We start from the raw sequence: 11607 nt of genomic DNA on the forward strand, positions 1-11607 counted from the left end.
AACAGTACCTGACAGGGGGCTAACACTTATTGCCACCCACCAACACCATGGCTCCCCATCGGCCTTTTGATCGCCCTTGTGCTCGCTTTTTTTCTGGCCATTCTGTGGCTGTAAGCGTCCCCTGCACTCAAGAGGCGATAGCCATTCATCTTATCCTCGCGGTCTACAAGGTCTCCGACTCCTAAATGAATCCGCCCCAGTCCAGGCACTTGGGCAGCTGAAAGCTGAGATTCAGGGAGTAGCAAGCTCATTTATTGTTTGGTAAGCCAATTTTCAATGATACAACTTTGCTGAAACCCTGCTGACGATCTTGCGCCTTCGAGTGTGGCCCGCTTGGAGATACTACTCGATGAAGATAATGTTCGTTGCTTACCATGCAGACACGTGTTCCATGCAAGCTGCATCAATAGATGGTTTCTACAAGGGCAGTTCACCTGCCCATGTTGCAAGTAAGTCTACCGTTTGCAATCGGGTGCCTTAGAAACGGCTGCAGCGAAATATAGATGTTAACAGAATGGAAGACGTCGGCTAATCGTTCGACTGACTGAATCCTCTGACTGGTCCGTACCTTCCTCTTGTTACTGCTAGACCACCGCCTCGTCGATCGGAAGCTTCTGAGGCGCACAAGAATAGAATCCTTCAGCCGTACCAGCCGAACATGCACCAACGTCAACGCTAGAGACCGAGTCCGAAACGATCCCGCTGAGTGACGGTTCCTCTGAGACAAGGAGACATGTCCCGCTCTCCTCCCGCCCGTTGTTTTCGCTTGACCTTTGCCACGGAGCGGGCCGCTCATGTCACTGGGTGGGACGCTGACTCTTGGGCAACCCTTCTCTGCTCCTTGCCATGACGAAGTGCCGCTCGCTCTTTTGAGGAAGGAGACGTGAGCAAGCTCGTAAGGTGTTCCGACCGTTGGAGAAAGTTGGAAGTTTGGCCCACCTGTCGTTTTGGTGGATTATCGAGAACAACGGTGTCATTCATAGAAGGCAGATTTTGTGGTCTGGCCAGCCCCGACACACAAGTCACCGTCGAAGGAGGGCGGTCTTATCCAGCACACTATTGTGACTGCGCAACGAGGAACACGCAGCCAGGCCTTTCTTGGCCTCTGAGGATTTTCCATGCTCTCAGGAGTCCGGAAACGGACGCCCCGTCAGAGGGCCGAATCTGTTCCGCCGTGGTCCAGGGTACCGTCGTGAGAAGCTGGGTCAACCGACTGAGCTATGATGCCGACCTGGCTTCAGCAAACCTCAATCACTACCTTCTATGGCGGCGTCTACTCGTATCTCATTTCGAGCTTGGCATAGCGAACAGCACTAACAAGCAAAAACATGGGAATCAAGACTAGGCATAGGTCCTCTTATTAGAGAAGGGACTGATGTCAGGCCTTAACCAAAAGGACTACCACCCGCGTATTGAAGCCTCATCACCGGCATGATTCAATGAACACATCGATTTAATGATATCACAACAAGCTCCCACGAAGGATCCACATCTCTCCAGCCCTGGTTTCCTATTTCTTCTCCATAAATCGAAAGTATCGTGGTTGTTTAGGACTTAGGGACCTTTCCTTAGGCTTCCTCCGTCTTTTCCGGGGCCGTATGGTGAGTTTCCAGCTCGTCAATGACCGAAGATCTCCAAGTAGTCAGGTTGTCACAGAGTTGCTGCATGACGAGTGTGGAGTGGTGAAAAGATTCTTCGGACAGGGAGCCGAGCTCGGCAATGGCATCATCGATGGCCTGCTCGGCATGGTGGCATGCGCGATCCAGCGAGTTCTGGATTTCGTAGTAGAAGACACAGAAGTTCAGAGCCACGTCTAGGCGCAAAGGGTGGGTGGCGGCGAGCTCGATCTGGGCAACATGGGTAGCAGTCTAGAGACGGGTATATAAGCATCTCCGACAGCGCTGATTAAATCGTATCAATGGACTTGAAACCTACGTTGTAGGCCTCCTTGGCAGAAGTAATAGCAGTACTGCGCTTCTCGCCCGACCCAAATTCCGCCAGATCACGACTGTAGTCACCCTTCCTAAAGTAAAGTAAGTCAATCCGTGGCTAACGCGGTTAAAATAAGCATACATCTTGTAGTAGAATACCTTGGACATGCCTGCAGTGGCAATGGGGATTAGTCTCTCATCTAGCGCCTCTAAAAGGTCCTCGCAGAACTTCTCGAGTTCATTTAGAATCTTGTGGCGGTATTCCCGGATGGTAGTTGCATCCTTCGCGCTCCTTGAATCCACTTCCTCGATCGAGGAGATGATCCGCAAGCTGGCACGGCGGGTGCCGACCACGTTCCTATATGCAGTACTGAGGAGGTTCTGCTCCTCGAAACTGAGCTCACCACCAGCGCTCGCAACTTCATTCACATGGGTGACCATATCATCGTAGCGCCCAGCCTGCTCGCAGAGGCGAGCAAGAAAGGACTGGCTGTAGCCCTGAAATCAGTTCTGCGATTCTGGCATCGCCGACATTGGGTTTGTAGACGAAATTCTCGCGCTAAGTGGAGCGATAGTGTCAGCCAAACCAGCTGATATTGATTGAAAAGTGGCCCAAACAGGTGGGTGCTTGTGGAAAGGATGTAGCTGTAAGAGTCTGCAAATGGTGAATGGTGGGGCTCTATGAGAAGGAACTTGCCTGGGGCGTCATCCTGACCTAGCCAAAGCGGCATCAGCGATGTTATGCTCGATGGTACCAATCACCCGGCTTTAACAGCCGCAGCCACCTCCTCCATATGGCAGCCTGCCGTCACGTTTTCCTACGCTTGTGCCTATGAACCCGTAATTGTTTGGAGTCCTCCAGCATGGTCTGTGTCTTACCGAACATTCGAACTTATATTTCTCCAGCATCCAGTGAAGGGCCATATCGTCTCTCTAAGTAACTGTACACTGCGGCTCGAACTTGCTGACTGTTCATTCCCTGAAATCGAGAGTCGTACTCCACGTCGTCGTGGGAAACCGGCGCGAACCCTGCGCGTTCCGTACAGTCCCGTGAATAGCGTACTTGGCGATAGAAACGGCCCGATCCGCTAAAGGAACCATACACTACAGGTCGTGGCTCCTGTCTAGTACAGTTTCGTCGCCAGCCTAGCTTGACCAATTTGTCTATAATATGTGAGGGAATCGCCGTCTCTCTTCGAGTCGACCTGTCTCTGCGACGATGGGGTCTGCCTAAGCGGCGAGTTGTCGGTATAGGGTTCGCTCGAGAAGGAGCACGGCGTATTGGCCAGTCAGCCGTGGGGTAACGGGGCGCGTTTCGGTGTCTTCGGACATCGTAGGAACGGGGGGCCCGGCGAGCAGATGTGTCTGCTCTCATGCTTGGGATCTCTGGTGTGGTGAAATGGGCAGCTGTCTCTGGTTGTGCCTGCCTTGTAACCGTGCCCAGATAGATCACTTCATCGTCGGAGCTGGGCAAACAGATAGTCTCGCGTATGTTATCAGCTCCTCTTGTTGGGTGAAGCGCTGTACGTTGAGGGAGAGAATTCCCGACACGCATCTTTCCACTCCGGAATTGATAATTGATGTCAGACAATCAGGAATTCGAGGTTAGTCGCATCATTCAAATGTTCTCAAGTGTTTGTGATGTGATTCCGGGAGCGTCGATCGCATCCCGTGACTCGACAACGCCAATGGTTGAATGTTCGTTCACTGGTTTAGCGGGGTTACAGGCTGGTGCTGGGGAAGCTAATTCAAATGTGCAAGAACCGCCCACCTTAAGGAAGCCCATGAATGAATGAAATTTATTCCGCCCGGAGGAAACAAACTCCACAGGTCCGAGACGCTAAGCTATTTACAGTAACAGAGTCGTAACAGACATGTTGGATTCGCGATATCATCTTGACAACAGACTCGGCCAAGCACAGGCAGATATGACAGCATTACAGGGGCAGACTCGACCAAGTCCACACAGAGGTAGCAACCATGGGAAACCATCTCAATGAGAGTCTCGACCAGGTTGAAGGAATGTGAGAGAGGCCAAGACTTGTGAAGCGACGTTGGCGCCGCCATGTTAATGACGCCAGCCAGCTCAAGTCGGCTGCTAATCATCAAATGGAAGAAATTGGTATCGCCGGTCCAGTGGGGAGTCGCGGGTCGTTGGGCAAGTGGGTCACTCCAGCCTGCGAGGACCTCGTTGTCTAGCTCCTCTCTCAAGAAAATGAGGGCCACTACATTTTCCACGCTAAACCCAAGCCGGCTACAGTGAGTCAAGAATGCATGCAAGAATGCAAATGCCAGGCGATGTCCGATTCGATGTCCTTGATGAATGCTCATGACGCCTTTTCCCTAACTCCCAACACGAGGGCCCTCCACAGGCCACTTACCAAACGCCATAAGTCCATACGAGAATTAGCATTAAGAAGAGTAGTAACGCTAGGTAATGATGCGTGGTATCAATCAGTCCACGCTCGCCGAGTTTCGTCTTCGGCGTCCTGACCGCAGCTCCTTCTCCGTCTCCATCAGCCGTGCCTGCACCCACATGCGAAACGCCGCGTTACTGCGGACGGTCTCGCAGTTGAGGAGCTCGGTCAGCTCGCGCTTGATGCTCTCGTTGACGTTGAAGAGGCGCTGCTCCTCGGCCGAGTTCTCATACATCGTCTCGTCAGGGATGGTGTCGAGGCGATCGGAGCCCCAGTGGACATCGTCCCAGCTGCTGTAGCGGGCATGTGCCTGGGAATGTCTACGCTCGCTGCGGCGAGGATGCTGTTTCGGCGGCAAGGATGAGGAAGATTGAGTCGGCGATGTCGCGGGAGAAGAATACGGGGAGCCACTGCCCATCGAGGACAGGCGAGGGCGGTTCTGATCGAGGTAGTTGCAGAGCTCCTCGTGCTGTTCCTGCAGGAGCATATACTTCTGCAGGGAAAAGCTGTAATTGTGTGCTCTTGACGAGGTCATCTTGTTGGATGTGATGCTTCAGTTTAGTTGCACCCGTGTAGGATTGAGGTTTTGCGTGTAAGAGAGCATAGGGAGAGAGTTGCATTATTTTAGGTGGTGGCGTGACCTGAGCTCGCCTTGCGTCCAGATTCGAGAACGATGAGGGCCTCATCTTCGCTTGGCAACGCCGTCATGCCTGGTGAATATTGGCGTCAGAATGACGTCAGCTCTCAGCCTTTGGTTGATGCATTGGTCGCAGAAACAAAAATGGTGTTTTCTGTTGGATTGTGACCTCGGGTGGCGGCATAAATATCGCCATCAAAGATGAAAGTTGCCACCTATTGCCACTGGCTTAGCAAGCAGCTTCTAGTTGATTCCACATAGCTCAGAAAAGGCATAAATTGCCCTGAACCCTTAAGAAAAAAGGGAACAACCTTCTCAAAAAAAAAAAAGATCATTTGATCAATTACTCATACTATTGCATATAGCAAATTGCGTATCCAACATTTTCCTAAACTTTAGGCTCATAATCGATGATGCAACAACGACCATCATTGAATCACACCAGATGAATGACTCGCTCTGTCGTTGCTACAACTCTTCCGCCTCTTCAAGTCATCAATCCGTGGCCCGTAGCTATCACCCATATCATGTAGTAGAAGGTGCTTGGTTGCAGAGCACGTTTCGCACGCGCCAATGAGGGAGCGCATTTTTAGGTGCTTAGTCAGGCGGCGCATCCATTCCCCTATGTATCAGTCGCCTTTACGGTGCTGGCCTCGCATTTGCTATACGGAGTCGCTTTATCTTGTGAATATCTTAAGGGTTTATCACTGCTGCTTCCAGTAGAGGTTCCGCAGGACCTAGACAAATGCATAGAGACTCACGCATACCTAACTACCAGGATCAAGGCGGTTGTCCAGCCTGCATGCAGTTTGTCCTTCTGGTGCCGGTGGTTGACCATTGACGTCGACGCCGTCAATGAGGAGGGTGGGAGAAGCATACTCTCCGACCAATACCTCGACCTCTGCATCTATGTTTGTTTCTGCCAAACAACGCTCGAGTGTCCTGCGAACCTTGGCCACTAACGGGCAATCAGGGACACACAGAAGTTGAATCTTGATAGAGTTATTTGCAGTCATAGCCCAGGACGGTATTGAGATGTATGAGTGAAAGGCAGGATGCAGCTGAACAAGAGAGCGGTGCGGGGTTGCATATCCAGGCGTCCCTCAGTCCGGGCAAAGCTGTGCGGAGGGATCAACGCAAGAGGCGGCTGGATCGCATTCGTCGACCACTCCTCTGCCTGGGTGACAGGGCCAACAACGGAGGCGAACCAAGTAAGCATCCCGTCAATCATAGACGGAGCATTGGACTGGGAGAGGAGAACACGGTCATCATAACACATCACGCGGACCGCTGCGCGTACCGGCAACACGCCGTTCATGATCGAAGGGAAAGAGGTCAAGGGAAGCGCCAAAATTTTAGGAGTGGTGATCGACACGGAGCTACGCGAGAAGACACACCATGCACTTGGCTGCCCAAGACAGAAGCTGCACACCCGTACCACTTCGCTTTGGCTTTGTCTCGACATTACATGCCATTTTTGGCTGTGAATTGGCGCTCAGGTATACTATCCAAGGCAAATCAGCCCATTCTTACGTCATGAAAGGCATGGTTTTCGCCCTGGAGCTCCGGAGAAGGATCTGGAAACGTAAAGTTCCGTGCCCGAATATCGAACGGCCACGATATATTTGATAGGTGGAGACGACGCCGGGATGGACACAAGTCTTGTAGCACTACCAGAAGAAGAAGCCGCTTCAAAATTGGATACCCGTTGGCTCTGCGCGAGGCGATCCAACCTAGCAAGCTAGGTTGGCCACATAAATGCAAAAATGCGGGACAATATCAAAATGCCAAGTAATTTGTGGGAAGAACGTTAACCGAAGAAAGGCCGAGAAGAATTTCAGTTTCGAATTTTTGAACCACGCGGGATACCTTCGCACTAACACCTTTCGTCTTATTTTCCCGCCAATCTTGATGGTGTCCCAGGTTTTTGTGGCAGTCCCGCATTTATGTGGCCAACCTCGCTTGCTAGGTTGGCTCGCCTGGGACCTTGGTCCCTCATGAGCCAATGGGTACAGATTAGGAATAGACCCCCTGATCTGGCACACTCTCAAAAACTCTCGCGCTTCGCTTTGTCTCGCCGCCACAAGCCCCCCAAAAAAATTTCTGGCTCGGCGTCATGGTGGCCTAGATCCCCAATCAGACCTCTTACGTCATTATGGCGTGCTGGTCTGCGCTAATCCCGCACAAACTCCGAAACTCGGGGATTTGTAAGGCTATATCTCGGCATTCCCCCACCCACACCCCATTAGCGCAGTAAGCACTACCTCGAATAGGCTAGGATCATATGTCTCAGATGTGCCCAGGAAGGGTCTCGGCCTTCAGAGAAGGTCATGCTCGTCACAACGCTGCACAAGGACGTTCTGACTGGTTCGTTCGCTTCTGCCGGTATGACTCTTTGCATTGAGTCCTATCTTTCCAGCTGTTGGCGTGAACCAATGATGTGGCATGATATCACACCAAGCTCCCCGTTGTAATACTACGTATGCGAGAGCACTCTTGAGGGTCAGTTAGATGACCTGAGGCACACACCACCATTTCGGAAGTCTCTCGCTTCACAGAAGGTTGCCCCCAAGCTTAGCTTGCCCAGTCCCACCTGACTGCGCTACCCTGAGCATGACCCTTCATTCAAGAGAGTTCCTATCCAATTGAGGTGGTTGTATTTGTGCACCTTACCTTAGGCCTCCTTCGCCTTCCTTAGCGCCGGAGGCTGAGCATCAAGCTCGTCAGTGTCCGAAGACGTCCATCTAGCCAGATTGTCATGGAGGAGCTGCATGACGAGTGTGGAGTCGCGAAAAGATGCTTCCGACAGGGAGCAGAGCTTGGCAACGCCATCATCGATGGCTTCAAGCGTGATCAGGCAAGTTCTGTATTTCGTAGTAGAAGACTGAGAAGTTCAGAGCCAGGCCTAGCCGCAAAGGGGGCCGTGGCGTCGAGCACCACCTCGGCAACTTCGGAAGCGGTCTGAAGAGGAATTTAGCATCTCAGACAGCACCGAGTAAATCAAATCAAGGCAATTGGAGGTTACCTTGTAGGCCTCTTGGGCTGAAGTTGTAGCGGTATAGCGCATATCGCCTGACCCAAATTCCGCCAGATAACGGTTGTAGTCACCCTTCCTAAAACACCGACAGTCAATTAGGGGTTAAAAGCCAGGCAGAGAAAAGTTACATCTTGTAGTAGAACACCCCGGACACGCCTGTGGCATTGGGGATCAGTCTCTCATCCAGCACCTCTAGAACGTCTTCGCAGATCTTCTGGAGTTCCTAGAGGATCTTGTGGCGGTATTCCTGGATGCAAGTCGCATGGCTCGCAACTTGGTTCCATCTCCTCGATTGAAGAGATCATCCGCATGCCGGCACCTCGGATGCCAACGACGTTCCTATACGCAGTGCTGAGGAGGGTCTGCTCCTCGAAACTGAGCGCACCGCCGGCACTCGCGACTTCTTTCGTAACGCCCAGCTTGCTCGCCTCTGGCGAGCAAGAAAGGTATGGCTGTAGTCCTGAAATCAGTTCTGCAGTTCTTCAGATGCGTCGACATTGCACTGGAAGACGAACTTCTCGCGCTGAGCGGAGCGATATAGTTAGCCAAACAGCCAAACATCGAATGACGAGAGATCCAAATATGCTGGGCAACAGTGGCAAGGATGTGGCTGCGGGTCTAGAAACAGTGACAACACGGCTCTATGAGTAAACTTGCCTCAGATGACATCCTTACCGGGGGAGTACTGGAATCGCGATCCGATCATATGTAGTGTAGATCAAAGAGTTGTGATAAGCAAGGGAGGAATGAAAGGAAGGGTGGGGTCTTGCAGGCGGTGTCCGTCATTCACTCCAGCATACTAGCCAAAAACATCAACCAAAATCGTGGTAGTCGCTCCCCAGTCCCCTCCTGCAGTAGAACTTCCAAGATGAAGCGGAAAGTCCTGTCGACCTAGATTCTAGCAAGTAGAGATGCCCCTGCTGTGTCTCCAACGCCCCCCTGGCTTCCCATAGTCCTTTTGCTCAGTGTTGTGCTTGCCTTCTGCCTGGCAATCCTGTGGCTGTTTGTGTCCCCTTCCTCAAGTGCTGATAGGACATAACCAGTGTCTTAGCCATTCATCCTATCCTTGTGCTCTCTAAAACCTCGAAGCTGCTCCTGTCCAGGTCCTGGGGCAGCTGAAAGCTGAGATTCGGGAAGCAGAAAGCTTGTCGTCCTCCTTTCTTGTCTGGTAAGCCAAGTTTCAGTGATACGGCTTTATTGGCTTTGGCCCTGAGAGACCTCGCGCCTGCAAGTGGGGTCTGTTTGGAGCAGTTACTCGACAAAGACGATGTTCGTTTCTTACCGTGCAGGCACGTGTTCCATGCAAGCTGCATCAACAGATGGTTTCTGGAAGGCAAGCAGACCTACCCATTTTGCAAGTCAGTCTATCCTTTGCCCTTACCTGCGCTTAGAAACGGCGGAGCAAAGTACAATGTTAACGGAATGGAAGACGTTGGCTGACCATTCGACGGACTGAATCCCCCACCTGGTCTGTACCTTTCTTCACTCTATTACGCCATCCGCTCCTTACCGCACGGAAGTTTCTGCTATTAACCATCTAGAAAACGACCCACACACAATTCCACTCTAAAATATTCCTCCGAGATGGTTCTATTTTAACTCCACTCCATCGGTTGCCCCGAAAAGCAGGGGATTTAGTTAGCCGGAGCTCATGAAGCGAAGACGTATATTGAAACCACGCGTCAAAGGTCCAAACACACCTTCTTTGTGTCCCCATAAATGCCGAACTGAACTGCCGTCATACCACCAACCATGACCAAACGAGCTCGCATGCCAGTGAAGGCACCACGCAGTCCAAGTCCGGTCGCGATGCGGGCTAAGCGGCGTGCTGTACCTTCGCCTCGCTGCCCTTTCTCCTTGTTGACCTTACTGAGGATCGTGTCTGCCGGCTGAGAGACGACCGCGGCGGCCAGACCAGCGACGAGCCCAGTGCCAAGATTGATCCCGGTGACGCCCACCGGAGAGAGCTCCGCCTTTTCTATGACAGTATATGCTGTCTGGATAGACTTCTCGTAGACCAAAAATGTCGCCATAGTGTAAGGAATCCTGCGATGGCGATTAGGTTAGCACCCCAATAAATCGAGCACAGCGGCGTGACGGGCTGTCGGGGCGTACGCACTGTTTGAGGAGGACAGGGCTCAGGCCGGAGTATAGGCCACTGAGACCCTCTTCTCTGGCCATCTTGGCGAGCGCGCTCACGAAGTCGTTGGCGTAGGTAGGCTGGGACACAAGCCGGATTCGGACAGATTCGAAAGGGCAGAGTGCAATGTCGCCGAAGAACTCGGCCGCCGCGGCCGACGTAAGGTATACGGCATTGCGGTTATTGACAGCGGTCGAATATCCGAGGTAGTCGACAACGTGAGCTTTGAAGAACTCGTACCCGCCAAACTTGAAGGCACCCTGGAGGCAATAGCCTGCGACGGTCGGTCCCAGTCCTGTCAGGAAAGCCCCCGGCCCTTCGAGTGAAGCAATCTGCCGTGCACTTCCCCAGAGACTCCTGCTGTATGTAGTCGGATCAAGCTGGATTCGCGTTTTCACGCTTTGCACAGGGAATATTTCTGCTGTGCTATCGTAGGGTGGATGACGGTAAGGCGGTTATATGCGGCTAGTGTTGTCCACGAGAGTTTGAGGTAGATAGGCAGACTGGCCAACCTCATGATTTGAGAGAAGGGAATCCAAGCATGGGGTTGCAGCAACAGCCTGTTAGGATGATTTGCGCTGTGGGAGAGAATGTGGGATTTTTATGGAAAAAAAAAGGGGGGTGGGGAGGTGGGTAACTTGCTTACACATCGACAGGAGTTAGGACGGCATGAGTGAAAGGACAACAGAAGGCACCGGCCAGAGCGTATTTTGCGTACAGAGAGATATCCACGATCTTTTCGGTTGTAGCGATGCCCATAGACGGCTTGTCCTTGGCCGGCATGATTTTGTCTCTAGCGGCCCTGATTGCTTCTCCAGGACCCGGGGCATGTGTGGTGATGAAGTGGGTGCTACCGAAGACAGTGAGCAAGTGGACGGGACGACGAGTAAAGCTCGATTATCATCTTTTACAAGGGTATTTAGAGCCACCACCTTCTCGGGCTTTGACTTTTCAGCTCATTCAATTTGTTGGTCAAGGTCTTTCGCTGTTGCTTGCTCAGACTGTTTCCAACCGCATCCAGAACCTTCAAGTGCTCCTTCTTCAGGTCCTCGAATCCCGCGTCTAGCTCTTTGTGCCAAGGGTATAAGACGAAAACCTGGAAACCCAGCGCGGAACTGGCTACCAGGAAGTTGGTCAAAGAAATAGCCCGCGTGACTATCATTATGGTTCGCGACGTATGGAAAGAGGTCAATGGAGCCGTTGAATGGCTGACTGGTTGGTGGAAGAGCGGCTCGGATCGTAGGTCGTAACTCGGATTTCCTTGTGTCGCGTTCTTAGGCCCGCTGGGAGGCTCTCTACAACGGGCGGATCGAAGGGAAAGGAAATGTTAGAGGGTAAGAAGATACAGGAAAATGAAGCATGAGAGAGTGACATATGGCAGGAAATACAGAAAAGATTCGAAAGGTCGGGCTGGTCGATTTGGCGGTGTCCACCCTTGGGCGGTA

General features: G+C 52.2%; 6 protein-coding genes across 6 annotated transcripts; 1 reads left to right on the plus strand and 5 right to left on the minus strand.

Annotated features, from left to right (window-relative positions):
• Positions 1 to 792: 792 nt before the first annotated feature.
• Positions 793 to 2855, minus strand: BGZ61DRAFT_499408 (14-3-3 domain-containing protein; the record flags this gene model as incomplete). The annotated part of the gene is made up of 5 exons (XM_046251401.1): positions 793 to 840; positions 1626 to 1868; positions 1936 to 2023; positions 2074 to 2429; positions 2811 to 2855. The coding sequence occupies 5 exons, from the start codon at positions 2853 to 2855 to the stop codon at positions 793 to 795; spliced, it is 780 nt and encodes a 259-aa protein (XP_046096610.1).
• On the minus strand, positions 2599 to 3699 carry BGZ61DRAFT_145756 (uncharacterized protein). The gene has a single exon (XM_046237317.1). It carries the CDS (start codon positions 3484 to 3486, stop codon positions 2824 to 2826), a length of 663 nt encoding a protein of 220 aa, XP_046096611.1. The 5' UTR covers positions 3487 to 3699; the 3' UTR covers positions 2599 to 2823.
• A 686-nt stretch (positions 3700 to 4385) lies between these two features.
• BGZ61DRAFT_368337 (uncharacterized protein) lies at positions 4386 to 4883 on the minus strand (the record flags this gene model as incomplete). The annotated part of the gene is made up of 1 exon (XM_046241881.1): positions 4386 to 4883. The coding sequence occupies one exon, from the start codon at positions 4881 to 4883 to the stop codon at positions 4386 to 4388; it is 498 nt and encodes a 165-aa protein (XP_046096612.1).
• Positions 4884 to 5752: 869 nt separating this feature from the next.
• BGZ61DRAFT_368475 (uncharacterized protein) lies at positions 5753 to 6001 on the minus strand (the record flags this gene model as incomplete). The annotated part of the gene is made up of 1 exon (XM_046241895.1): positions 5753 to 6001. One exon carries the CDS (start codon positions 5999 to 6001, stop codon positions 5753 to 5755), a length of 249 nt encoding a protein of 82 aa, XP_046096613.1.
• Positions 6002 to 9258: 3257 nt separating this feature from the next.
• On the plus strand, positions 9259 to 9462 carry BGZ61DRAFT_368260 (uncharacterized protein; the record flags this gene model as incomplete). Its single annotated transcript, XM_046241875.1, has 1 exon — positions 9259 to 9462. A coding segment is annotated over one exon (204 nt), but the record flags the coding sequence as incomplete, so codon positions are not given.
• A 242-nt stretch (positions 9463 to 9704) lies between these two features.
• On the minus strand, positions 9705 to 11324 carry BGZ61DRAFT_368588 (mitochondrial phosphate carrier protein; the record flags this gene model as incomplete). Its single annotated transcript, XM_046241903.1, has 4 exons — positions 9705 to 10068; positions 10142 to 10561; positions 10809 to 11054; positions 11095 to 11324. The coding sequence occupies 4 exons, from the start codon at positions 11322 to 11324 to the stop codon at positions 9705 to 9707; spliced, it is 1260 nt and encodes a 419-aa protein (XP_046096615.1).
• Positions 11325 to 11607: the final 283 nt, after the last annotated feature.

Source organism: Ilyonectria robusta, assembly GCF_021365365.1.
Source record: "Ilyonectria robusta strain PMI_751 chromosome Unknown BGZ61scaffold_34, whole genome shotgun sequence".
Lineage (NCBI taxonomy): Eukaryota > Fungi > Ascomycota > Sordariomycetes > Hypocreales > Nectriaceae > Ilyonectria > Ilyonectria robusta.

What these genes read in the sequence shown, in the direction of transcription:
- BGZ61DRAFT_145756 (XM_046237317.1), bottom strand. Translation starts at nt 3,486, where the DNA reads ATGCGTGTCGGGAATTCTCTCCCTCAACGTACAGCGCTTCACCCAACA.